Source organism: Zingiber officinale, chromosome 1A (genome assembly GCF_018446385.1).
Source record: "Zingiber officinale cultivar Zhangliang chromosome 1A, Zo_v1.1, whole genome shotgun sequence".
In the NCBI taxonomy this organism is placed as follows: Eukaryota; Viridiplantae; Streptophyta; class Magnoliopsida; order Zingiberales; family Zingiberaceae; genus Zingiber; species Zingiber officinale.
In genome coordinates this window covers 145880162-145907965 of record NC_055987.1, presented here as the reverse complement: position 1 = coordinate 145907965, position 27804 = coordinate 145880162, and the positions used below count along the sequence as shown (strand labels likewise).

At 35.7% G+C, this 27804-nt stretch overlaps 3 protein-coding genes across 7 annotated transcripts; all 3 read right to left on the bottom strand.

The window, feature by feature from the left end:
• Window positions 1-217: 217 nt before the first annotated feature.
• Window positions 218-18225, bottom strand: LOC122037714 (serine/threonine-protein kinase EDR1-like). 2 transcript variants are annotated; one of them, XM_042597176.1, is made up of 13 exons: window positions 17695-18224; window positions 16929-17351; window positions 16179-16279; window positions 11009-12273; window positions 10610-10650; window positions 4878-4946; window positions 4689-4789; window positions 3181-3259; window positions 2999-3097; window positions 2517-2585; window positions 1723-1772; window positions 1103-1279; window positions 218-818 (listed from the first exon to the last, which is right to left on the bottom strand). In XM_042597176.1, the coding sequence occupies exons 1-13, from the start codon at window positions 18085-18087 to the stop codon at window positions 683-685; spliced, it is 3003 nt and encodes a 1000-aa protein (XP_042453110.1). In that variant the 5' UTR covers window positions 18088-18224; the 3' UTR covers window positions 218-682. The 2 variants fall into 2 exon arrangements, with proteins under 2 accessions (XP_042453110.1, XP_042453112.1); XM_042597178.1 differs by lacking the exons at window positions 218-818; window positions 1103-1279 and adding an exon at window positions 1386-1558 and having other exon boundaries at window positions 17695-18225.
• A 906-nt stretch (window positions 18226-19131) lies between these two features.
• On the bottom strand, window positions 19132-21360 carry LOC122037698 (putative H/ACA ribonucleoprotein complex subunit 1-like protein 1). Its single transcript, XM_042597175.1, has 4 exons — window positions 21086-21360; window positions 20828-20976; window positions 20625-20740; window positions 19132-19504 (listed from the first exon to the last, which is right to left on the bottom strand). Exons 1-4 carry the CDS (start codon window positions 21228-21230, stop codon window positions 19333-19335), a joined length of 582 nt encoding a protein of 193 aa, XP_042453109.1. The 5' UTR covers window positions 21231-21360; the 3' UTR covers window positions 19132-19332.
• A 420-nt stretch (window positions 21361-21780) lies between these two features.
• Window positions 21781-27593, bottom strand: LOC122037657 (pumilio homolog 9-like). 4 transcript variants are annotated; one of them, XM_042597173.1, is made up of 7 exons: window positions 27350-27592; window positions 26673-26776; window positions 24689-26540; window positions 24448-24610; window positions 22804-22967; window positions 22291-22549; window positions 21781-22218 (listed from the first exon to the last, which is right to left on the bottom strand). In XM_042597173.1, the coding sequence occupies exons 3-7, from the start codon at window positions 26488-26490 to the stop codon at window positions 22111-22113; spliced, it is 2496 nt and encodes an 831-aa protein (XP_042453107.1). In that variant the 5' UTR covers window positions 26491-26540; window positions 26673-26776; window positions 27350-27592; the 3' UTR covers window positions 21781-22110. The 4 variants fall into 4 exon arrangements, with proteins under 4 accessions (XP_042453107.1, XP_042453108.1, XP_042453103.1 ...); XM_042597174.1 differs by having other exon boundaries at window positions 26692-26776; XM_042597169.1 differs by lacking the exon at window positions 26673-26776 and having other exon boundaries at window positions 27315-27593.
• Window positions 27594-27804: the final 211 nt, after the last annotated feature.

Below are 27804 nucleotides of genomic sequence, written 5' to 3'. Positions count from 1 at the left end.
CTGATAGATTTACAAAGAAAAATAATAATTTCAATTATAAATTAATCAACTAACCTTACTTAAAAATATCAACTTGCTTAAAATTATAAGAATAGTTTCATTTCCCCCCTGCATTTAAACTTGGCCAATGCCAATAAAATTCAGTTACCAACTGTGTTGGTAACTATCCAGGTGTTTGAGTAATAAAATTTAAGCAAAATCAATACGACGAGTTGCATTAAACAGAAATATCAGTTTGCTTGTTTAAATAATTAGCATATTCTCCTCGAATTACAAGGAAAATCAATGACATTTCACAAATAGCATGCATGAACAGACTCATAAACAATTAGACAAATATACAAGTTAGTAGCAACTTTTACAATTATGATCATCAATCACTAAAGATACTGATGATCTCTCTCACATTGGACCAAGTTAATGTTCCCAAAGGTGTTTTCCCAGGATATGGCCAGTTTCCAGCTGGCAACACATAAGGGAAAAAAAAAAAGATACAACCACAATTTTTTTTTTTTTTATAATAAATGCTATAAACATAATCAAGCACTGTACAATCACTGCAAAAAGGTAAAATAAAACTAAAAATAAACCATTTGTATGGGTGCAAGACGGGTATAAGAGTCGACCAATTATGGCTAAATCCAACCCGTCAAGTATATTTGTTACTCATCGCTTGAAGTGCTTATGGTATTGAGTTCACTGGTATTTTTTGTGGCATTGGAGGGTTTTGCAACTCCTGGTGCGAAGGAACGATGAGCCTTTGCAAGGACTTCAGAACAGTTGTCAGTTGTGCAAACGAGGGACGCAAGCTCGGGTCCCTGATCAGACAAAACCATTCGGACCAAAGTAAAAAAGTGTGTAACCGAATGAAATATCAGTATACTTCAAAGTAGACAAGATGCATGCGAGATAAGACTCAGCATCCAAGTCAAGGTGTCTTTATTTATATCTAACAGCATTTCACCAGCTCAATTTTAGAATGCGAATATAGGCAATTACTGGTAGTTTGAAGGGAAGAAATACCAGCTAGATGGTCCTCGGCATGATCAACTAATATGACTAGTTTGCAAATTTAGCATATGAGTATAACTTTGAAGCTTACATTTGCCAGCATTCCCATATGATCCTAGCAACCAAGGGATCGACTTCTTTTGGGATTTCAAGTCGTTGATTCTGGAATCCAACAGCACCAACCACTTGCATTGGGTTCATTCCACTCCATGGCATCCTCAGAGTTGCAAGTTCCCAGAGGATCACTCCAAAGCTATAGACATCACTTCTGGAAAAATGTATGTGTTCATAATTGGGAGGATGTTGGAATAAGAATGCAAGAACAAATTGCTTATCATATAGATACAATATACATTTCCTTGCCTAAGGTATATATTTATAAGAAGCAAATGACGGCTCTTTCTATGTAATTGGCTTGGGTATGTAAAAATCTCAAGTCAACAAACTCTTTGCTTAAGATTCTCTTCGTAGATGCATCCATGGGATGAGAAGGAAACCTAACCCGTTTAAAGGGAAGGTAAGATTTGAACTTGCGCATCAGCATTCCCTGCCCATGTCAGGCGTGAAGATAGTGTTCTTATTGGCTTATTGCAAGTGCAAATTTACAGGTAAACTTACACTACTCTAGAAGTTTGAAAGCAAACAGATTGTGGGGAAGTACCCATATAAAAGAATTTTAGTAAAGCGGCACTATCAGTCAGGGAAACTCACTTTTCGTTGGAATTTTCATTGCGCAACACCTCTGGAGCCATCCACTCAGGCTATCAGATTAAAGAAACATAAATTAGCAACGTCATTGAAGGGAAAATGGCTTCAATTAAGTTGTTTACATGTATGTAGTGTGCCTATATTTTCAATAATGCAATGCCAAACTCATGAGATTCATCTACCGTGGGTCATAGGCCAGTATTATTCAATTAAGAGTTTGTGGAACATGGAATGAAGTGCCTTTTATGCACATTTATTATATGATATTTCTTCATTCTAATAACAAATATTAGGTTGATGGTTCAGAAGGGATTAATTATTGAATCTATAGCAAACTTTTAATGTTTTAACAAATGAGCCACTAACTTTTACTTTTCAATTATATCACATGCTTTCAATTTTTGTAACAAATCTATAATGAAAAATGTTCTATAACCAAAATTTTAATTAATTCTTGATAAAATTATTTTCACATGATCAAATAGTTAGTCATATATTAGCATTTTTAATCAAATTACAATATTTCAACTTTTATTTTTTTTGAATTTCTTCAACAAATTGTGTTAAAATTGTTAAATTAATGTATGCCACGATGTAGTAGCCATAGAAAAAGTAGAATTCAATTTGTTAAGTCAAGAATACGATAGATCTTTTTTTTTACAAAGTCAAAAGAATGTGACTATTAAATGAAAGTCCTGATACATTTATTAAAACCTAAAAAAATTGTGATACATTTAGTAATTAACCTCAAAACTGTTGAAGCCATAAGCAAAGCATCAAAAGAAATAATATCTTACGGTTCCAGCTGTAGATTTTGATGACAGAAACGTACTATGCTTCAAGCGTGACAGGCCAAAATCACAAACCTGAATATTTGGAATTGAATACATTATCCAACAGTATATATGGCACAACTAATTTTCATAGGCATCACAATTCAAATGAAAAAAATACTCATGCAGCAACAGTATATCGTATAAAGATAGTCCATCAACCAAGCCATCCAAATTGTCTCTAGCTCAGTTGATAATTGCAATGCAATGATAAAGTTTTGACTGAATGATAAAAACTAATATGTTAATGAAGCAATGCAATGAGCAAATACAGAGCATAACTATACAACAACAGCTCAAGTTCCTCATTAGTACTTGTCAAACATACTTGCATGAGAATGTTGTGTATTTTTAGTTCTTACTGCAGAAACACTATACGTAATGTGTGCCAAATTGATTACTAGTCAACAGATTAGTGTTCATAACTCATAAGGCCAACTACATACCTTAACAGTCCAATTCTCATTTACCAATAGATTAGGTGATTTAAGATCACGGTGGACAATGGTAGGTACACTTGTGTGCAAGCAATTCATTCCCATAGCCTGAGAAACAAAACCATCAGAGAAACTACTAAATTAGCAAAACACAAGGAATCAGATTGAAAAATTCAGAAAATTGCTCGTACCACATCAAGAGCCATCTTTATCCGACGCTTCTCATCGATTTGACAATTTGGGCGATGAAGAATCCGGTACAAGCTTCCTCTGAAGTTTAAAGAATATGAAATTTAAAGGCAAATATTTGTACAATAAAAGGCAATAAAATTAGCTTATATATGAGTGACTAATCAATGTCATTCTAATCATTAAAACATTAAACTAATAGATACAGTGTAATATGAAACTCAATTTATACAAAGAACCTTAGCTTAGTTATATGATCTTTAAGAACTATGGGTGTATATATAAAGGAACTTGTTACACTGCACCCTTGGCATGCATGCTTGGGCTGCGCGACTGAGTGGGCAGCACCCACGTGACGTGGGCCCCATGTATGCCTGGGGTACAGCGTAACAGTGCCCCATATATAATAATAATAATAATAATAATAATAAGAAGAAGAAGAAGAAGAAGAAGAAGAAGAACTACTGAGCTATCTTGCAGAGTAGGTTTAAAATTTCTAAATATCAGCTATGCTTCGCATATCACTTTAAAACTAAAGCAAGTCTACAGGCAGTATAAGTTTTCAAAAGTTTCGTTGTTGCATGCATTGACACTCAGGTTGGTGGCTGCTCAAAGAAGCCAATGGCATGCACAACACTTTAATGAGGCATTTTTGATGAATTTATTTGGTAAAATGATCAAGAATATGCTAATAATTCAGGAATACCAACTTAAAAAGTTTGTGTTGTTCATGACTAATAATCCGAGCAAATAAGACAAATACACAAGTGAAGTCTACACCATTTTGGCCCTGTATAGATGTGCGCTGTTAGTATGCCATTAAGTATGGTGCTCGCTCAAATTTGTGTATACTCTATATCCATTATATCATGATTCTTGACATCATGGCCCCAGTTGATGTAGCAAATACATTCAATGCAGACTGAAAGCAGATCCATTAAAAATCATTGAAAAATGTTTAGATATTGTCTCCAAATCAAGCGTGCGAATCGTTCATGTAATGCACTGCCTGATGGGATCTAGTTCCAATTTAAGTCACCTTGCTCCCACCATCCAAATGGAACCAATTTGGAACCAACAAAGTATAAACAAAAATGAACTTAGGTTTAGGAATTTAACTTGGGAGGTTTCTGTCATTGCAGAATGGAAGCAGATCCATTGGAGATGATCTGATGTGGGGAAAATATCTTTAGCCATTATCACGTTAACTCAGCTCCAAATCAAGCATATGTAATATTCGAGTAAAGAAAATCTATATGTAAGAAATATTTCTATAATTTATTTGTGAATCAATTTTAAATTCCTTGTCCACAATACCATAAATTTTGTTGGTCCTTTCTGAGAAAGATTTATATAATCTAATTGTGCATTACTAGTCCAGTTTACATATGCATCCATGCAATACACTAACCACACAATACATCTATACAAGGCCAACATTGTACAAGACATAGCTAATCAGGACAATTTTCTGGCAAACACATAAAAAGATAGGGCCAATATGTCACACCTTGGAAGAAACTCTGAAACAATAGATAGATTAGGAGGACGAGTTACTGCACCCATAAAAAGAACAACATTTGGATGACGCAACCTCCGCATTATCCGAATCTAGACAAACATATGGCTAAATTAGTAAAATACTTGTTCTACTTTATATTCATAAGTATAATAAATTGAGAAAACAATATCTATGTACCTCACTACGGAATTCATCCAAAGCATCCCCATAAAAATCCTGGTCTAGGAATTTCTTCACAGCTACTTCCTGTATTAAGCACATGAAATTGACCTAATAATCAAAACTCATCCATTCAAATTGCTCATGTTTGGTGTTTGTACTTTGTTCGTACCATTATCAAAGAATACTAAGGTCATTCATGGCTTAACGGTTAATGTATAACACAAAGATTCCTGACCAATACTTCCACTAATTGTTTAATAACAAGAGCTCATAATATGGTACATTCTTTAGGAAACTTCTACCAATTACTGATGAAAACAACTAAATCAGATGCTTCCTAGTTCCTACTTAAAAGAAGAAGAAAAAAAATCTGGTCTACCTAATTAGTGCAGATGAGAAGTTAATTGCCCCTTTGCAGATGGAAGTGAAGCAGAAAGTAATTTCCAACCAGACATGTAAAGAATTTTTTAAAGTTAGCAAAGGTTATCATGGCTCCATTTTACAAGTCTAGTTTATTATGGTTCCATCTTGCTAATCTCAATCCATCATTCAAAATGAGAAACACCATTTGTCTCAATCAGCGTACATATCAATCTACACCATTCATTTGCAATAGAGTTTTGCAGTAGACCTATGCTTTAACTAAAGGCTATTAAAGAATAACCATATGCAACTTAAGCCTAAAATAACTTCAGATATTATATAATGATGTATTTTTTCTACCATACTTTGTGAGCCATACAATAATATGATATACTTGTGGATGTCATGGCATTAAAAGACATGCTATTGTAGAATAGACAACAGATAGCATACTCCGATAAATATCTTTCATCTCTAAAAATACTGAATCTCCAACACAAATGCAATATAGTGTATAAAAGTTCAGGACTAAAATTATGAAAATTCCAATCCGAACTCTAATATAGCCCACCAAAACGAAATAAAAAAGTTAGATAATCATCGTACAGAAAATTGGTTGATTAATTAATTGGCTAACATTACAAAATATATAGCTAAAATATTATTAGCATAACTATATTAATTTATTAACTCTGCCCATGACGAACCCATCATGGGAGCCCAGATAAAGGAGGAAAAAGGAGGAGAGTTGCATTAGGTTGTTAGCCAATGTTAAACAATGACAAATGTTCAATAAATGGATGCATTAAGCTATTGTGCTAATGTTAGGTTGTTCCCTGAAAGGAACGCGTTGTAGGGTCCGATTGTAACGTCTCAGCAAGGACCGCTACATCTCCAGAACTCAAATGTACTACTAAATATACAAGAGTTCGCGTTGTAAGAGTCTAACTATAACGTATTGGCAAAGATCGCTACATCTCCATAAGAATTTGAGTGTAGTGTTAAATAGGCAAGAGTTCTCACACCATAGACCGGATAAGAACAAATATTATTGGAAAACTAATAGTCAAACATGGAACATAGGAACCCATGGTCATAGTAGATGCGAGGACTAGGAGAACAATTAGTATTTTGTGTGTACAAGAGACAAAATGGGTAGACGAGAAGACAAAGATCATAGAGAACTCGGGTTTTAAGTTATGGTACACAAGAAAGACTAAAACAAGAAATGGAGTGGATATTGTTGTAGATAGTTCGTTAAAGGATAAAGTCATAGAATAGATAGAAAAGGGAATAGAATTATAGCCCTTAAGGACGAAAGAAACTATGAACGTAATTAAAATATATGCATCGTAAGTAGAATTAGATGAAGTTACCAAATCAAGATTCTGTGACGACCTAGATGAAATATTACAAAGTATTCCACCAAATGAAATGATTTTAATAGGAGATGATCAAAATGGACATGTTGGAGTGAAAAATGAGGAATACGAGAAAGTACATGAGAGTTAAGGGTTTGGAACAAGAAATGAAGAAGGGAAAACTATATTGGATTTTGCAATAGCATATGACCTTATATTAGCTAATATGTTTTTTAAAAAAATAGAAGAGCACTTGGTCACTTTCAAAAGTGAGAATAATAAATCGCAAATTGACTTTCTTATGGTTAGGAAGAGAGATAGAAAGACTTATACAGATTGCAAAGTTATCCCTAAGAAAGCTTAACTACCCAACATAGATTAGTAGTATTGGATATACGTCTTAAGCATATTATCAATAGAAAGAAAATATATACGACTAATAAAGTGGTAAAAGTTAAAGGATGAGAAGCATATTTAAGGAGAAGGTAGGAGTACAAGTATTAGATGAAATATACGGTGACTCTACTATGACATGGGATAAGATGGTATCAAAGTTGAAAATAGTACTCGATGAGTTAAAGGGACATGCACCATTTGGTAGTGGAATGAAAAAGTACAAGAGAAAGTGAAGGAAAGACGAACAACTTATAAGCAATTATATATTTGTAAGAATAAGGAAAACTTAAGAAAGTATACAATAGTCAAGAAAGAGGCGAAGAAAGCAATGAATGAAGCAAATAATGAAACTTTTGAATAGTTATATCGAAAATTGTACATAAAAGAAGGGAACACAGTCATTTATAGAATAGCTAAAGTGAGAGAGAGGAAGACGAGAAATTTTATCTAGACAAGATGTATTAAAGATGAATGCAATAGGGTACTATTAAACGATGGAGAAATAAAAGAGCAGGTATTTTATCAACTTTTTACTGAAGGTTTAGGTGACCAACTTAACTTAGGTAATTTAAGTGGATCAAATGAGTATAAAAATTTAAATTTTTATCATAGAATTCAAACTTCAGAAGTAGAATAAGCTTTAAATGGGATGCACGAAAAACCGTTGGACTAGATGATATTCTGATAGAGGTATGGAAGTGCATAGGGAAATAAGGTATTGAATAACTTACAAAATTATTTAATATGATACTGAAAACGAAAAAAAAAATCTGATCAATGGAGGGTAAGTACTCTAATTCCCTTATATAAAAATAAAAGAGGCGTACAAAATTATGCAAACTATAGGAGTATTAAACAAATGAGTCATATCATGAAACTTTGGGAAAGAGTAATAGAAAAAAGATTAAGGAATGAGACCACGATGATCGAAAATAAATTTGGATTCATGCTTGGAAGATCGATACTATAAGCTATACATCTTCTTAGACAATTAATTAAAAAACATTGGGAGCAAAACACAAGATTCATTGACTTAGAATAAACTTATGATAGAGTCCCAAGAGAAATTATATGGAGAATTTTAGAAAAGAGAGGTGTTGGCGTAACATATATTGAACTAATTAAGAATATATATATGAGAATATGACGACCAAAGTAAAAACTTCATGCGGAGTAACTAAAAACTTCAGGTGGAGTAACTGAAACATTTCCAATAAAGATAGGGTTACATCAAGGATCATCTTTAAGTCCCTATTTTTTTACACTAATTATGGGCGAGCTCAATGCACACATTCAAGACACAATACCGTGGTGCATATTGTTTGTAGTTGATATTATTTTGGTAGATGAAACATGTGAAGGAGTAAGTGTTAAACTAGAATCTTAAAGGGAAACACTAAAAGGGAAAGATTTTAGGCTTAGTAGAATAAATACAATATATGAAATTTAAGTTTAGCAATATTAGCTATAATAAGACAATTGTTAAAATAGTAGATGACGAGCTGTCTGGAACCGAGAGCTTTAAATATTTAAGATTATTTTTGCAAAACGATGGAGGGATTGAGAGAGATGTCTTTCATAGAATACAAGTAGGATGATTGAAATGGAGGAGAGTGTTGGGTGCTTTATGTGATCGTAAAGTACCTCTAAAACTTAAAAGAAAGTTCTACAAAATTGCAGTTAGACCTACTATGTTATATGAAGCTAAATGTTGGGCTATGACTCGAGCACATGAGCAGAAAATAAGAGTTTCAGAGATGAGAATGTTAAGTTGGATGCGTGGACATACAAGGATAGACAAAATAAGAAATGAGAGCATTAGAGAGAAAATCACAGTTGCATCTATTGAGGAAAAACCCCAAGAGACACGTTTAAGATGGTACAGGTATGTACTTAGAAGAACAATAAATACTCCGGTTAGGCGATGTGAAATTATGACAAACACGCACATCAAACAAAGAAGAGGTAGACAAAAAAAAAGACTTAGTTAGGAATAATAAAACAAGATAAAATTTATTTAAATATAGATGATGATATAATAGGGGATAGAGTTTAATGGCGTAAAAGGATCTATATAGCCGACCCCACCTAGTGGGGTAAGGCTTGATTGTTGTTGTTGTATCTATATTAATTTATTATATTACTATTGCATGCATACTACAACTAAGATTTTCATATACAGCAGATATTAGAAGTTCATTATTTTGGCATCACCAACACTATGAAGGATGATTAAGTTTAAGTAATGTTTACTATAATAATACATTATACATCTACAATAATATAAAGATATGCTTCAGAATTTTGACTTAGTCATCTAAAACACATCTTACTCTCTTGGTTTATAAATCTGGAGAAGAATCTACATATATATTCCTATATATACATATATATTACATTCTGGAATGATATAAAGCGTGTGTTGATTATTTGTTAAGCAAATTAGTTTTCCGACTTGTGTTTACACAAGAGCTAATTTTAGATGAACTCTGTATTGAACATTTCTCGCTAACAAAAATACTCACATTAATTTAGATTTTCTCTGAATTTGACTGTTTACCCTTAAAAACAAGAGAATTAGGATGTAATAGAAGAGTTATGGTACCCGATGTTTAAAATAATTAGCAATGCTTAAACCACTTGTATAGCACTTTTAACATCTCAAACAAGGTCCCAAATTGGAAAGAGACTATGCCTATGTCAATAATTTGATACAGATCAAAATGTGTCTTTAAAATATCCCTCAAATTTTTATTTAATCTAGGAGCACTATGCTAGTTCAACCCAAATGTAAAACCATGGTTAAAAATGTTGTGTGTTGGTTGACATAGATAGACATCATTTGGTTGGGTAACTGAAATGTGGAGGGGAATCAGCACAAACAATATCATTTAGTTGGCTGACCTGGAGCATAACTGGCACTGACAAATATTGTTCAGCTAGCTAATCGAAACATGGAGTAGTTTGACATTTAGCTCAAGGAAGAAGCCAAGAATGTTGCCAACACCCCATTTCTATCTTCTTTCGGATGGGTTTCAAACCATCTCATGGAGGAAGGAAATAAAACAACTTCAAGTAAGCCAGACCTTGCTGTTATTAATTTAAAAGTTTGAAGCAATGACTGACAGACACAGAATTGACACGTGAAGAGATTTTTAAACCTTAGATAAAAGTCTGTTTACTTTAAGATAAAGAGGGCAAATTGAGCATCGTTCAAGATCAACAACAATGGAAATTAGTTGCATAATTTGAGATAGACAACACCTATTTTAACATTTTTTTAAAATTTTAATTTAAAATGATGAAGAGTATTAAATTGATTTTTTCACTTCCAAAGCTTGTTCATTTACTCTATCCATTGTTCACATAAAGTAAGCTTTAATCAACAACCAATCTAATAGGAAAGGCACCCAAGTCGCACCAACTAAATTCTTTTCACCGATTTATGCACCATCATTAGCTGTATAAACCAGAAACAAGATTTGGAAAATATTTAGCAAAGTCAAAATGGATAAAGGAACTGTAAGAATACCGCAAATGAAGAATTCATGAAAAAACAATATGCATGATATACCTCATACTTCTTAATATTTTGATATTACTATATTACAATAAAATACAACTCACCGCCCCATTCCAATCAGCACGATACACTTCTCCATATGAACCTAATCATAGGGAAAATCAACTAATTATTTATTCAACATCAAACTGAGTAACAAGAGAAGCAACAGCATTATTATTCAAAAGAAGTGAAAAGAAAACAAAAGTCAGAAGGACTAGAGTATCACAAAAAACATAAGGTGTAATATCTAAGCATCAGTATTAAGGTCACATCAGAGGTAAGCCCAAGTTGGTACAGAGTATTTCTTAGTTGCTGGGCAAGAAATACATTCAATAGAAGTAAATTGCAACAAAACTTTGTTTAGGAATTACAAGAGAGCCATATGACAATAAAAAAAAAGCATTTAGACAATTATGATTAAAATGAAACTTTGAAAAAAAAAAAAGGAGTTCAACAAGTACCTAAACCAATCCTCTCACCAACTACCAGTTCCTCCCAGGGAATTTCCCAGTTAGCCACATCATCTAGCACAGGGTCAAGCTTGCTCAGCTGGACTTGTGAATAATTTGAAGATTCCTCATAAATGCTAGGAGATACAGCTGGAAAACTAGGAGATTCTTCATCAACCGTGTTCATATTTGTTTCTGTGCATCTATCATGAGAAGGTTTTTGATGAACTTGTTTCTCAGCAACATTTGTTTTCTGTTCCTGCAATTCACTTAAATGGCTATTTAGACTAACCATTTTGTTGACATTATCATCCAAATTCTTTCCTGCAGATGGTAGGAGGTTTTCAAATGTTTTTTCTGTTTGATGGTACAAGTAATGGTGCGCCATTTTTTCTGAATCTTTAGTTGGCCTGGCATATTCTGGGGAACCATATCCCATACCTATAGAAGTACTACTACTTTGGCTTTCAAGAGAATTAACGATGACAGAAAACCCAGCAACATTGGTTGAAGTGCTACTACTTTTTGCAGCAGAACTAGGCATTTTAGAAGATGAAGTTTGAGGTACAAAATTCTTTTGAGGATTTGATGACTCCAAAATTTTCTGTTTTGTGCTAGAAATCTCATTACAAGCAGAACGCCCTTTCCAAACCAACGGAACTTGTGATCGTCCAGGTCCTACGGCAATATTTTCCTTGCGTCTCTGGTATCCACTATTTGAACTATCAGTAGCTTTGGGATGTGGAGCAGCTTTTGCACCTAAAGTTCCCCCAAAAGGGTTCAAATCAGCAAAAAGGTTTGTCACATCTAAAGCATCTTGTGGATTCAAAACTGCATTGGCCTTTCTTTTCTCCCAACTATTTCCATCTATAGAAGCAGCAACAACTATTCCCTTCTGCTTTGAGGAAGTGATACTGGTAGATGTAGTTTGATCATGTTCATCTTGTATAGACAACAAACTCACGCTTCCATGTGATGTACTTCCATTACTTGTAGAGGATTCACCATTATGATCACTTTGGACTGATGGTATCCAAGTTGAATTTTCATATCTTGTTCTTTTATCTACAGTTTGAATATCACCCAGGGATGGAACTGCATTATGGCCTTTAAACTCGCTATTCAACAGTTTATCCTTGAAAAAATCATCCTCTGGTATGCTTGACCATGAGTTCATACTTATATTTATGCTTGGATTTGAAGAAGTATTTTTTAAACTGAGTACATCAGCTGGAATTAGGGTGCCTGGGGCAGCCATAAGATCAACCAAGAATTCCCTAGTACATTGTAATGCGATTCTTGATGAGTGCTTAAATAGGCAATGTGACAACCATGTCAATATAGCCAACAAGTAGTGGCTGCATTTTTTACTATGTTGCAAATTATCAAAACAACTGTACACACTAAAAGCAAATTAACATGATGAAGATAGTAAATATTAGTGTCACAATGTCCTTGGTATCTTCTACAATCTGTTTACTCAAAATATTGAAATAGGGAACCTGAAAAATACTTCCATATCAACAGGTACCTCAATGATTAAATACATATAATCAAAAAAATTATCATGTCACAACATGATAGAAGCTGGTACGATGGCTTGTTTTGCTTGTACCAGTAATGATCTGATGAGATAACATGTGAAGTAGTTATATCCTTTAGCACTGCCATATAAAAAGGGCAAAAAAACAAATTACTTCTCCTAAATTTAGCCTTTCAAACCCACTAAACCACTTACCGCCACTTGCCCGTCCAAAATAAAATCAGACCAATAGCTCAATCCATAGACACAACACCCTAACCCTGTCATTACTGCATGTCAAAATCACTATCACTACTCCCACTCACAGTAGTGTGCTGCTGCCCATTATATTTCATTCATGCTTGCAATTAACCCATTGTCACACCACCCAATGAGATTATCTCAAACCGTTAACAAAATTGCAAGGAACATTGTGAGCAGCCCTTCAGAGCTTAGTGGCAAGTTTGATGCATTTTATGGTACATAGTTTTAGCATTTTGCATCATTTTAAGGAGTTCTAGGGTTTATGCTTGTCACATGCTTTATTCAAGTTTAGATTTTGTATTATTTGAATGATTTACAAAATTATTTAATATGATATTGAAAACGAAAAAAATGGCTGATCAATGGAGGATAAGTACTTTAGTTCCCTTAGAATAAGGGAGATGTATAAAATTGTGCAAACTATAGGGGAATTAAACTAATGAGTCATACCATGAAACTTTGAAAAAAAGTAATAGAAAAAAGATTAAGGAAGGAGACCACTGTCGGGAAAGTCGACAATAGAAGTTATATATCTTCTTAGATAATTAATTGAAAAATATCGGGAGTAAAAACAAGATCTATACATGGTATTCATTGACTTATAAAAGGCTTATGATAGAGTCCAAGAAAAATTATATGGAGAATTATAAGAAAGAGAGGTGTTAACATAACATATATTGAACTAATTAAGGATATATACGAGGATGTAACAACCAGTAAGGGGAATTTTTTTTTTAACCCAACCCGAACCCGAATTCAACTTGAAACCCCTAAACCCGAACCCGACCAACCCGAACCCGACCTAGATAACCCGAAAACCCAATTCAAAATGACTTTTTTTAAACTATTTTCCCTATAATTCTTCACTTTTTCTCAATACTCCATCATTATCATACTAACATTGATATTAATATACATAAAAATATCTTAATTTTCAAAATAAAATTTGATTTAACCCCAAAAAAAAAACCCACTAAATCCTATATTTGGGTCAACCCGGGTCAACCCAAACCCGACCCAACCTGAAAATTTTCAACCCGAATGCGACCCGAACCTGATTTTTTTCAGGTCGACTCAAGTTGGGTCGTCGAGTCGGGTTCATTTTTGACACCCCTAACAACCAAAGTAAAAAATTCAAGCGGAATAACTGAAGCATTTCCAATAAAGATAGAGTTACATCAAGGATCAACTTTAAGTCTCTATCTTTTTACACTAATTATGGACGAACACACTGCACATATTCAAGACACAGTACTGTGGTGCATGTTGTTTGCAGATGATATTGTTTTAGTAGATGAAACAAGTGAAGTAGTAAATGCTAAACTAGAATCTTGGCGGAAACACTAGAAGGGAAAAATTTTAGGCTTAGTAGATTAAAGACAGAATATATGGAATTTAAGTTTAACAATATTAGAAGTAATGAGACAATTGCTGAGATAGGAGAGGACGAGTTGCCTGTAACCAAGAGCTTTAAATATTTAGAATTATTTTTGTAAAATGGTGGAGGGATTGAGAGAGATGTCTTACATAGAATACAAGCAGGATGGTTGAAATGGAGGGGAGTGTCGAATGTTTTATGTGACCGTAAAGTATCTCTAAAATTTAAAGGAAAGTTCTATAAAATCGCAGTTAGACCTGTTATGTTATATGGAGCTGAATATTGGGCTATGACTAGAGCACATGAGCAGAAGATGAGAGTTGCAGGGATGAGGATGTTAAGGTGGATGTGTGGACATATAAGGATGGACAAAATAAGAAATGAGAGCATCAGAGAAAATCAGAGTTGCATCTATTGAGGGAAAACTCCGAGAGACACGTTTAAGATGCCAATAAATACTTCAGTTAGGCGATGTGAAACTATGACAAACACGCATATCAAACGAGGAAGAGGAAGACCAAAAAAGACTTGGTTAGCAACAATAAAATAAGATAAAATTTATTAAGTATAGATGACGATATAGTAGGAGATAGAGTTCAATGGCATAAAAGGATTCATATAGCCGACCCCACCAAGTAGGATAAGGCTTGGTTGTTGTCGTCGTTGAAGTTCGTGCAATTATCCTATCGTCAGAGCCCTAGATGATAGTCCATATGTAGATGTTGTTTTTGATGTTGTCTTTGACGTTGCAAGGCTGGCCAAATTTCAAATATGAACCACCTACTTTGGACTATACAACAGTTTTACGAAAATGGCTACATACACCATATCACCCAAATCTCAAATGTGGACAACATTTGTGTTCCCTACAACAATGCCTTTTTTCAATTCTAAATAATTTAGGCCCACAACATTGACCCTGATTTGCGATATCCTAAATATGAACGCATGTTGTATTCCCTAGGCTAGACCCTCTGAATTCATATAGTGTCTTCCTTTATCAATTGGGACTATATTAAGTATATGTAATAGCATTGGCAAAACTGCTACATGGATCTATATTGGTCTAAATTGGAAAAGAAAGTCACAAATTTACATTATATATCAATCTAAGATACAATTTGATTTACATTAAATCCAAGCTACAAAGTTATGCTTTCATCCTTTGACATTATATCTATCCAAGTTATAGAGGTATAATTTTCACCGTGTACATATATCAAAGTTACAAACTTACAATTTACCTTCTCGCATATTATTATTTTACCAACAAGCAATTCTTCATCAATAAAACATCGGCCTCTAAAAAATGACTTCCCTCACCAGATCTTTAACTTTGGGAAGAAACTAAGACTCACTTATCTCTAGTAAATGGTAGTCATAAGATGAATGCCAAGTATGCAGCCAAGTGAAAGTGAAAATAAATAATAGTCTTAGGATGAGTACAACATCCTTATAAAAATTGGGAAATTTTGAAAGATGAAGCATCTAACATTATAATATTGACACATTCACACACTCTTCCATCACAGTTTCTTTCTATTACTACATAAAACAATGATTCTAAAGTGCTGGGACGGATTGGCGGGGGCACTGGGGGCGAGCGTATTCGTCTTTTGCCACCTTGTAAGAACAAGCTAAAGTCGACTCTTCTTTAGTTGAGCTATTAGGCACATGTGTTCTAGAAAATTTATTTATCACTTGATTAGAGATGTGTTTGCAATTTGTATAGCTTCACAATAGCTATGTATTCGTTGGTCTTTGTGCCTCATGGGGGTTCAATTATATTAGCAACAAGCTTGAAACATATTATAAATCATCAACTTGACAAAAAGTGTCACAAAGAGAATAAATTGGATTGTATACCTATATTAGATTGATGTAAATTTCATATCTTGAAATTAAATCATGGAATAAAGTTCTTCAATAGGAAATAACCCCAAATTGTCCATAAGGAGATGCTGACTAGCAAAATATTAATGTAGTACTAGCGGAGGGAGGATAAAACAAGTGCAAACCTTTCATCCAAATTTATTATGTTAATGGCATCGTCATCCACACCAGTGTAATGACTCCCTTTAACTAGTCTGCAAGGAATGCCAATATTGTCCGCAAGAACCTGCATTATCATGTCATGGTAACTGGATAGGATCAAAAAAGAATCTCCATGAGTGCAATCAAAAATATCTACAGGCCAAGAGAAATTTAATTGGTATATTAGCATAGACAAAGTTTCATCCTTTGGGCAATTGTGAATTAGGGAGACTGTAAAATATAAAATTAGACAACCAGTTCGTCCAACCATTTATACATTAGATTCACAATCACATAAAAATAGCTAGTTATGTAGGAAGTTGGATAAATATTTTTTTCATCAGTGTGAATGATCCATAATAAAGTATATAAATAGAAATTAGGAAGTAGTAGTTTGTTGAAGTGAACTTTCAAACGCACTTCTAGTTGAACTACATACAACACAGCTACATTGATCATAGTCATGTGAAAGTCCAGCAAAACTGAATAACAAGTTCCTTTTTTGTTGTAACTCGATAAGAAGCAAAATTCCATATAACCATATGCTAGTTCAAAATAAACTTTTACAAATGTGTAATTAGTGATAAAGGCAGTGTATATGTGCATGCATGATGCAGATCGAACTACTTGACAGTCCTATAATCCAATGACATATCAATTTGGCTTATGATAAAGTGGAGCACAATGCACATTGATCTCACACAAAAAATATTAAAAATAACAATTTAGCTAACCTTAAACAAGAGAGCTCGGTGCCGAGATAATCCTACTTTTATGCAGCCAATGGGTAACAAACTTGTCTGCTGTGTGCTGCGCAATTCAGTACTTCTTTCCATCCATTTTGCTAGCATGTCGTTGGCATCTCTAACACGACCACCCATATGGCTCATGACCAGTTCAGATATTCTTTGCACCAACACTGCAATGTCAGCAGTAGGGCATCCTAACAAAATGCACTGAGCGATTTGCTCCAACTCTACCAATGCAGGGTCAATTGCACGGTTGACTACAATGACTTCAAAACCTAAATCTCCGATGCTTGTTTGGAGATCTGTTAGTGATGGCATCCTTTTCTGACTTGCAGAATTTCCTGAGAGCCCATAAACGTCATAGAACCCATCCACAATTTTCTCATCATAATCAAGTACATTGTAATCCTGCATAGAGCACGCAGCCAATCAATACTTCCAAAAGGCAAATTATAGAGAGATTTGGTATCCTTTGCACCTCCATGAAAAAAAAGCGACAAAAAAAAAAAAAAATACATGAACCTCAGAATTCGAACAAACATCATAGAATCAGAGGAATAAGTAGGAGCTACCTCTTGACTGAAACTAGAATGGTAAGCCCTAATCATGCCCAAAACACAATGTCAAGATTTCACTGACAGTTTTCAGTTAAATTTAGAAATCTGACTGATAAAACCATCAGTCTTGCGATGATACTCGAAAAACAAGTCCAATTTCATCAACCAAGATGAAAAGAATTCAGAGAGCTAACCCAATAGCGCCGCGACAACAATTCCGCTGAGCTCTCCTGATCCTGCTGGATCCGTTCCCTCCCCAGGCTCAAAAGCTTGGCCGCGCGGATCTGATCTCCATCAAGATCGCCCTTTAATTCCGAATTCGACGCGCTGATCGCAAGTGCCAGTTGCACCTGGAACTCCTCTTCCGACGAGAAGTAGTCCTGCCAGTCGTCCCCAGAGGAAGTAGTGCGCGGTGGCTCAACCGAGGATTGGGGAGTGGTCGGAGACGTCGCTGAAGCTGCGTCCCGGAGGTCGGATGCGCACAAAGGGGAGACAGCGGCCGCGGGCGATTGAGCCGCCACCGTGGAGGAGGCGGAGGGGACCTCGTTGGGCCGGTGATGGCTACGCTTCTTAAATATGTTCTTCATCGTGTTCCGATGGCTTCTTCTCCCAACTAACCTTCGCCTTCTTCGCTGCCTTCGGGACGACGACGACGACGACGACGCCGCGTCGAGAAGCGAGCCCTCTCCGTGGCTCCTATCCACCAACCAATATACAAGCTAACTAAAGCGGCTCGGTTTTTCAACTTAATTACTGAAGTTACCACTTGCCTCCGAGTAATCACAGCGTCCCGTGTCACGCGTCTGGATTACGCGGATCCATCAAACTTCGCTACCGTTCTTTCCCGCCTCGGATCACCCTCATCTGATTCTGTTGGCGATGCCACGTCATTGGTCCGATAAAGGGTAACGGAATTCACGTGGCTCTAGAACTCCTTTTAGTTAGTGAAACCGATCAGTTTCGGTGGGGGCCGCCCACGGTCATGGCCTGCGTATCCGATCAGCTGTGTTTATCCAATCACCATGACAGTAAACGCATGCCCCCCATTGAACGAGAAGGAATGGACCCCAGTTTTCCAGGAGTCACGTCCTATTGTGAGTACAGATTCGACCCATCAAGATTGTGACAGACTACCACGTCCTCCAAATGTTTCATGGGTGATATCGAAATGTAGTTATAATTATTAATTATATATAAGTTGCTCTGAAGGCTTACATAAATGTTTGAAATAAATTATAATAATTATAATAATTCTAATATAAAGCAGAGTTAATGCATCGATTAGTCTTAAATTACCGTAAATCCTATAGGTGTATTACATGTGATTTATTGATTTTATTTTTTTTCCTAACACTCATCACACGACTTTACATATTAAAACTAATCAATACTAACAGTCATAGAATTACTTAAATTAATTGAAGCTCATTAACAAGAACAGTTACAAACAAATGGTATATCAATATTTATATAGATCTTTTTACCTACTCGATAATTGACCATTGTTCTCACACATGACAATAATACATATGTTGTTCTTTCAAAGCTTTAAAGTTTATGTATCGTTTATGGAGTACGTTAACCTTTTGCACATTACTTTTGCACAGTGATTCGCTCCATAGCAAATATCAGCATCACCTCCACAAGATAAATATTGATATTCATGAAAGGAAAAGGACTCTGAATAAGTGATAAAGTCCAAGCTAAATTCAGGGACAATGTCTAAGTAGATGGAAAAACCACGATGCATACACTAGACTAATCCTAGTGCATATAACTTGAGGCAAATGGAAGGGGTACACCAGATACAAATGATCAAAGCATGCATTACACTATGATCTTCCGCGGCCTCTGAAGCCACCACGCCCGCCTCTAGGTGGTCCCCCTCTACCACCCCTAGGGGCACCTCTTCCACGAAAGCCTCCACCGCGTCCACCTCCGCGACCTCCACCCCTCCCACGAAAGCCTCCACCACGTCCACCTCTTGTAGCTGCCTCTTGCCCCCTGTGCAAGGGAATTTAGAACATCAAGGTAAGTTTACAATCCTGGATGAACATGCAGAATGGTGTATATAAATCTTCACATTCAGACATATTTTCACTTGCACATAATGTTGCAGTTGCTAATTAAGAATGTTAGTTGAAGCAAATGCAACTAATTGATTAATTCCTGAAATCTAGTGCATAAATTGTTGGATGCACCACTCATCATAGATAATGCAGGAACAAGAAGTATTTGACACAAGATTACTAATAAAAAGAAAACATAAATCTTCAACAAATTTCAGTTCAAATATAGATGTGCATAACCCTCTAAGCGCAGAATATAGTGAACTATTACATTATTTTAACTTCAACTTATTAGCTCTAGAGGAACGAATTAATTCTGCTAAAGTTATGTCCTGTCGGTATGTTTTATGTTTCCAAGTTAGCTTCAGACTGTTTAAATGGAGTGTCTTTTATGTCATGGTTTATTAAATTTCTGATGTACTGAAGGATAGTAGCAATTTTGTTAGTTGGCTTCATGTTTGTAAGAATTTTAAAAAGATGGTTTAAAAACCAAAAAAAAAAAGTAATTTATTCACATGGAAGTGTGATAGAATGTTTCCTATGAGGCAAAACTGCGAGCAGATACTAAATCATACACAGGATGTCAACTCTAACAAAATCAAAATTCTCCAGATGTGCCATTTAAGGAATAAGTTGTGCACATAATAATTGAAACAAAGACATACTGCAGATGACAACATTAACAGATGTCATATTGAATAGATGAATTACTGAATGACCTGGACCTTCGTCATGTCACATATAATCAGAGCATGTACAATTGGCATTATGTTGGCATGACCAAAAGCGAAAAATGTGTACACAAACGTTCTTCCATCATTTGTCATTGATACAGCAATTCAGCAATTAATAACAAGGAAATTTGCCAACTTATGCAATGCACAAAACATATTACTAGCTATGAGTATGTATAGAAGCAGATCATGATGCATGTTGTATAAAATAGGTTAAACTACAATAATCCACAAAAATACGGATAAAATCCATGATCATAGTAATTGATATATGTGCTATATGAATGGTCAGTGAACATATAAAGTTAAATTTCTGCATACTTTGGCCTAGGAAGAAATCGTGCTAATGGCAGTAATTTGGCAGGATCAATGAAGAACTTGTCGCCAGGTGAATACGAATTCGCTATTATTCCCTCTAACATCTTGATCGAAAAAAGCTGCATGGATAAATATATATAAAGGAACGGGTCAGACTGGTTACGTATATTCTAAATTGATAGAGCTCAAAGAAGCTGTGCTATTACCGATTCGTTTATCGGGCCAAAAATTTCATCAACCTTCCCGATCTGAGTCTTGTTCTCCAAGTATATCGAAGCATTGAAATAAGGTATCTTCTCGTTCGTGAGCTTCGTGACGGCATCCCCCTCGCACGCATGGAGAAACGTAGAAATTTCTGCACCGATTTGCACAGCCAAACAGATTGAGATGGTAAAAACGCGAATCCTATCGAAACTAAAAGAAAAAAAAAAGTATCTTTACAAGGGAACTAAGAAGAAACGCACCTACAACTTCGGAGGGCGGGCCTTCGTCGTAACCACCGCCACGTCCTCTTCCGCCACCGCCACGGCCGCCGAATCGCCCACCTCTGGCACCACCTCGGCCCCCGTCCCTGCCTCTAAAACTGCCGCCGCCCCTTGGAGGACGCATTCTCGTTTCGGAGGAAGGCCGGTCACGTTATTGGTGGAGATTCGCTCCTGTCGCCGTCGCGTCGGGCTTCAATCGTGTAGGGTTTTTAAGGGACTAGGGTTTTGAGGGGCAGTTAGAGCAACTTGACGTAAGACAGACTAAGCCCGCCGAGTTCACTATGGGCTTGGGCTGAAAAGAAGTTTCTAACTGAGCCTGACACAACATGTGAATCATGCCAGGGTCGACCATGATTATGGAGACACAATTTAATTGGTCTAATTTTGTGAAAAAAAAATATATATTCTTGTATTCATAATATAACTTAAAAATAAAGAAATAATATAAATTTCATGAATATATAAAAATTTAATATAAATTATAAAAATAACAACTCGATTAAAAGATTGAATAATATTACTGAATAATATTTTTATATTCATAAATAATGTTCATAGACAAGTTTGTGTTCAGCTAGAGCCTAGAGCTCGATATAATTTAGCTTTGCTCGGTTCATTTACACTCCAAGAAAAGTCTATATATTATATGCAACTAAAGAAAAGGATTTACAAAGATCCAAACACGGAGTTACTACAAAGGTTAAGCGCAACGCTCGGAGAAATAACCAACAAAAATAACAAGCATTTTGGTATATAACTCGCCTGCCCATTGGCAACAAGACTACCCTTGATAGATAAATAGCAGATAGCGAAACCTATAAGCAATATGTTTTAACAAAAAAGAAATACTATAGAACTTCAGTGCTATTTTGTCATAGTTTGGAAGTTGATTTCTGAATCTCTGGAACTCCTTTCTGTGTTACATATCATACAGTTATTTGCTTTCGAGGCCTGTTGCAAAAATGATGCCAAAATCCAGGTGGTTGCCAGTAGAATGATACAAGTTATTTACCATAACAGGTGCTGGAGAGCACCTTTTTACCATAAGGATTAACACGGAGCAGGGGTTCAAGCCGTATGATCGCATTGCTCAAAGCAGCTCGAATCGCCCCCTAATTAGGAAAAGGCATCTGAAGTCAGGAAAAGATATAAAATTCTCATAAATCCAGTTTAAGAAATTCAACCTTGCATTCTCTGTATGCAGATTGAACCACAAAATTCCCAAATCGATCCTGCACGATCTCAACAAAACGAGGATCATTAATCAACTCATAAATGATATCGGCAAGTCTTTCAGCCCCTGCGTATTTGAGGCACCTCTCGATGACATTGCTACTATATTTCTGAATAGATAACCTATGAAAATGACCCTTCAGTTGGTCCAATATCTTAGTAGTTGCCCATGGGATCCCTCGGCCAAGGATGAATTGTACCACATAGTTCCTACGAATGATTTTAAAAAAACGTGTTTAAAAAGCATGATGTATAATTTGCTTATATATTTGGCAAATTTTGTAGTTCAGAAGAAAATTGGTTTAAACGGTCCAAGAATTTGCAGTAATTTCTGGAACTATGGCAAATGCAGTGTTCATATTACATATAAAGAAAATCACAGATGACAGACCATTAAGGTTCGTCCAGAAGAATCATATTTTCAAAATTATTAAAAGATAAATGAAGGTAGATAAAAATTTTACCCGTAAGGATCTTCCGAAAGGACACGAGCTTGAGCAACAAGCTTGGAAATTAAACGTAGTTTCTGCTCCCCATCCAACTCTGTCATGCATTTCTGAAGCACACAACAGCCTTGACGATCTCTTGCTAGCTCAATGCAGTTAGCAACTGCAGGTTCAAAAAGGAACTACAAGGAGAAAAAGTATCAACAACATATACAAATAAACAAAAGAAAATACAAAAACAAAGAATATCAATTCGCAACTACAATGAAATTATTGTTGCATAACAAAAAGTACAAAAATCAGTGCCTAATGTTAATTCTCAAAGGATTTGAATACACATAAATTGGTAACTGTGAAAAAGGAGGTTTAAGCTATATACGTATGAAGTAATTACTTTTGGGAGAAACATTGAAAATACGATATGACCTTTGAACTTAAGTTGGATGCCAAACAAATGTGGGCACATACAAGAAATGAACTAGATAGTACATTGATAAACTAATAATACAGTATGTATCCAACTAAAATTTTGCAGGCGAACAAAGGCTGGCACTGTATCACGAAACACTAATTCCTCCTCTATCAAGGGGCTACAACACAAATTCCAACAAAACTATAATATGACAAAAAAAAATGGCATAATTTCAAATGCATGATTTGCTAGAATATTTGCAAAATTGGAAGACTTGAAAGAACTTGAACAATGCATAGGTTTAACATTATTGGATAATTCAAACATTCAAAATTAACCAGCCAAGGAAGAAACACAAATGATAATGCCATAATATATCATGAAATATGTATCTAGTTCTTTGACAGCAGAAAATTACAGTACCTAACATAGTTTGGACAAATATAGTCATAACTAGACATCTCCATAAGTTGGTTTATCAAACTCTGGATCGACAGAAAACAGTAAAATCCTACTTGTTAAAACGGGATGATTGGCTATTCAAGGTGTTTATGACAGAATCTGCATGGACCATGTCACCACCAAACATTTTTTCATCTAGAAGTGATTAATAAATTACAGAAACTAGGAAATGTCAGTTTCAATTTGGTACATTACAACTGTTTTTTGTGAAGTTTGAACTTGTTTATCATATAGATAAAACTTGACAAATGAATTTATTTTTCTAATCAGAAAAAGTTTCTATTAGATTTTAATTCATTTTCTTGCTGCCAAGTTAATATCAGCCAGAAATCATGACCTGTAATTAGTAGCACTGTAGCAGTATGATAAGTGAACATTGTGTATGTTATCTTTAGTACATAGCTCGTGAGACTGCATTGCATGTTGCAAAAAATATTAAAAAGATAAGTTCATATATTTTGTGTCTTCTCCGCAATGGTAATAATAACACAAGTCATGTTCATCCAACTATTTGAGGTTCACTTTTGATTACATTAAATATTTTTTTTGTTTTTTGGTTTACCGCTACCCTTCATAACTTCAACTAACTGATTCCAATTTATCTAATGAAAGATTATATTGGGGTCTTTGAACATGTACAAATTTTTTGTCTATGTAAATTCGTGAATGACTTCTAGCATTGTTGATAAGAAAGATAAGTTAGGCCAATTGCATTTAAAAAGTGGTAATGAGAAAAGGAAAAGAAAAGACAAGAAAAAGAGAGAGTAATTGCATTTAAGCACAGTTACCTCTCTGAATCTAGGTGAAAGGTATTCCAGACAGCGTTGTGCAACATGACTACCATTGGCATTCTTTATCAGAGAGACAAAATCAGGTTTTAGAGCTGAAACAATCATAGAATATTGCTCTTCATTTTTCATAGTTTCCACTATCTTTTGTACTACACGAGTTCTGCAGTTGCCAATAAATAAAAACAAATTAATACAGAATCAACTTTTGGTACAGCATACACATCAAACAGACTCCTACCCATGTTGATTGCAGGAGATTCGAAGGAGTTCACCATCACTCTGGGAAATTTTAAAAATCATGTGTGTTATTTGATCCTCTTTACAAACCTCAATAAGCTTCTGAAGAAAATAGTTTCCAAACTGATCAGTCATCAGATCAATAACATGATCGATGAGTGCAAGAAATATCTTATCAAAATCTTCACGTTTTCCCTTATCAAATATGCTCTGCAAGGAACGGCAGTGATTCTGATCCTTAGCTAACAAATGTATTTGACCAATCAGATTGTTTAATGAATCACTTTTGAATTGTGGTGATGAAGATTCCATTTTCTGATTGGAATTCTCAAGAAAGGAACCTTGGAATCTTGAAAGATCCAAGTTTAGGGCACGATCAAACTGAAATATGCAGCTGAGCTTAGTATTAGGACTAAACCTCCTTGTGTTGTCAGTGGGTTGGGTCAGTTGATCACATCCATTAGAACCAGATTCAGAAAATCGTAACGAATTCCCTCCGTGTAATTTTGTCACAAATTTTTCAGGAAATATTTGTTCACCAAATCTGTCCAGAACTCCATGTCCATGGGAACTTATGCTATTATTACATAGAAAACGAGATGGTTCTTTCATCCGGTTTGGAATCATAAAGCTGTCGTACTGACCGGAATATCCATTAAGATGGTATCTACCAAGGTTACCACTTCTAGGCAAAGGACTCAACTGATTATATCTTCCCTTGGCCATATTAACATTTTGGCAAGGATCTAAATTCACCTGTCCAGCCTGATGACGAAGGGACATGCAAAATTGGGGCTGCAGTTCATTGCTAGATAAAAGCCAAGTACCCATGTTTGCCCCTCTTTGAGCATGCCCATCTCGACATTGATGATGAAACTCAAGATTACTTCTATAGGTTCTCTCATACTCCACATTGCAAAACTGCATAAATTGACTTACATGCTGATGATGGACATTATCAGAGCATGAGGAATCCCTGCAGAATTGTTGCTGTAGTTGCGAGGCTGGAATCTCAAACCCCTGAATAGGAACATTAGGCATTGAAATGGAACGGATTCCAGGATTTACAGGCATCGAAGAAGAGCAATTTGGGAAGTCTTGCCATTCCCTAGTGTAATCACCTAACACATTCATAGGGTGATGGCAATTGTTCTTAAAGAACACTGGATCAGTATGTCCAACTGCTCTATCTTGTATATTAGGCTCAAGATTTGTGTGGAAAGTAGTGTGATCTTCTGATTCCAGAATGGACGGATGCACTGCCCTTGGCACTGAATGTGGCACAATAATTGGAATCTCAGTCAACTCAGGTCCAGAAGAGACGTTATTTAGGTCTGCTGAATAATTTGCATCCGGTGACAAAGGGTGATTAACTGATACTTGATGGCCTTCCAAATGCAGATTATCTAACTTGCCTAAAATCGTATCCTTAAAGCTCATATCCTGGAATGCCAAAGTTAAGGATTGTTCATCTGGCAATATGAGTGTATCTTGATCAACGCTTGCACCCAACGTTTGATAGTAGTTATGAGAATTATCCTGACTGAATGGTGTTTTAATCAAAGAGTTGCCATCCAAAGAATTTTTGCCATTGGCTTTTGCAGCTTGAGAAGTATTGAACAAGTCACACAAACTACTTGAAGAAGGATTTTTAAGCTGATATGCAGAATTTGTTTGGCATCCAAGCAAGGCACTGCTATGGACTGGTAGACTATCGTTAAGATTTTCTGTAGTAGCATTTGGTATCTCCCTAAGAAGCTTGTCTAAATCATCATAGTCTTGAACAGTGTTTCCTACTTCCATATTGCAAGGGCTTGGATCTCACAAAACGCACCAAACATCAGCTCAACTCACTGATGCACAAACACGAACAACTAATATAAGCACACGTGTATAATTAAGCACTCTAATAAATCAATCTTGAATGAGACTCAAAGCCTCAACACATTACTACACAGATTTCAGTGAGATATAGTAGACATAACCGGGAAACTGTCGATTAACCTTCACAAGCCATAGAAACCAAATCGTATGGAATTATTAGCACAAACTGGAAGCAAATGCCTCATCAAGCCAGTGCAAGCAAATGCTGAACCAAAAAAGAAAAGAAAAAGATAACATGTCAATTTCAGAGAACGACCAAATCCCTAATCCTCTGTTTCACACAATTATACATGTTGGAAACAGAGGTAATGTGAAATAACGCATTTAAACAATGTATTCACGTCCGAGACGCAGTTGTGCTGCATGAATTTAGTTGAAAAAGAATCGTATGCGCAAAAGAACAGATGAACTACAAGAAAAAAGAAAGAACCACTTCCGGACCTTGACCACTATCAGACCAACTCATACAAAATCTCACAACAAAACAAAGTGAGACTGAATACGATCGTATGATCGTATCCAAAAAAAACCCCCACCCGTTCCCACCCAATGTAGATAAATCACAGCGACAACTAAAACCCAATCTCCTTACCGGACCAAGAGAAACAGAATGAACGGTGCGAAAAACCCAACTTTCCGGAACAAAATCGAAAATCCATCGGCAACAAAAAGATCCAACGAGGAACAGAACGAACAGAGCACGACAAGAAAGAAAGGGTGAGAAAAAGATCGAAGATGCAGACCGCTCAGCGATCGGACCCCGGAAGAAGGGGGTTACCAGGAAGACGAGCAGACGACGCATCGCGGGGCTGAATTGAGCGAGCGATTGGGATCGGGAGGACAAAGAGGGGCGGCAGAGATGTAGCGGCGTTGAGGAGGAGGAGGAGACGCGACAAAGGTGGGACTTTTATTGAGTAGGGCAGCAAAGCAATCTCCTCTCCGCTTCGCCTACTCTTTTCCAAATTCCAAATACTACATATGACACTTCTTATGCGGGCAGTGCTAGAGAGAGAGAGAGAGAGGATGGAGGAAGAGCGCACACACACCAGTCACACCATCCATGCATGTGAATAATATCCATGCATGCTTGCTTGCGTGGGTTTTAGTTGGGCTTTGTAGATGTTAATCCTTAATTCAACGAGTACAAAAATCTTAATAATTCTTCTTCGCCTTAATTATCAGTTTCATTGTCACCAAAATCTTTGGAAAAAAAAAAAACATATATAATGATAT

Bases quoted from the DNA above. Each gene is read 5' to 3' on its own strand.
- LOC122037657 (XM_042597169.1), bottom strand. From the start codon at position 26,490: ATGGAAGTAGGAAACACTGTTCAAGACTATGATGATTTAGACAAGCTT. The intron at 22,550-22,803 runs GTAAAATTTTTA...AATCATTCGTAG, and splicing joins CTTTCGGAAGATCCTTACGG to GAACTATGTGGTACAATTCA. The intron at 22,219-22,290 runs GTTGAATTTCTT...TTTCCTAATTAG, and splicing joins CTGCATACAGAGAATGCAAG to GGGGCGATTCGAGCTGCTTT.
- LOC122037698 (XM_042597175.1), bottom strand. From the start codon at position 21,230: ATGCGTCCTCCAAGGGGCGGCGGCAGTTTTAGAGGCAGGGACGGGGGC. The intron at 20,741-20,827 runs GTAATAGCACAG...TTATCCATGCAG, and splicing joins TTGGCCCGATAAACGAATCG to CTTTTTTCGATCAAGATGTT. The intron at 19,505-20,624 runs GTATGCAGAAAT...TCCCTTGCACAG, and splicing joins CGATTTCTTCCTAGGCCAAA to GGGGCAAGAGGCAGCTACAA.
- LOC122037714 (XM_042597176.1), bottom strand. From the start codon at position 18,087: ATGAAGAACATATTTAAGAAGCGTAGCCATCACCGGCCCAACGAGGTC. The intron at 2,586-2,998 runs GTATGTAGTTGG...CCAAATATTCAG, and splicing joins ATGAGAATTGGACTGTTAAG to GTTTGTGATTTTGGCCTGTC. The intron at 1,280-1,722 runs GTGAGTTTCCCT...ACATTTTTCCAG, and splicing joins AATGAAAATTCCAACGAAAA to AAGTGATGTCTATAGCTTTG.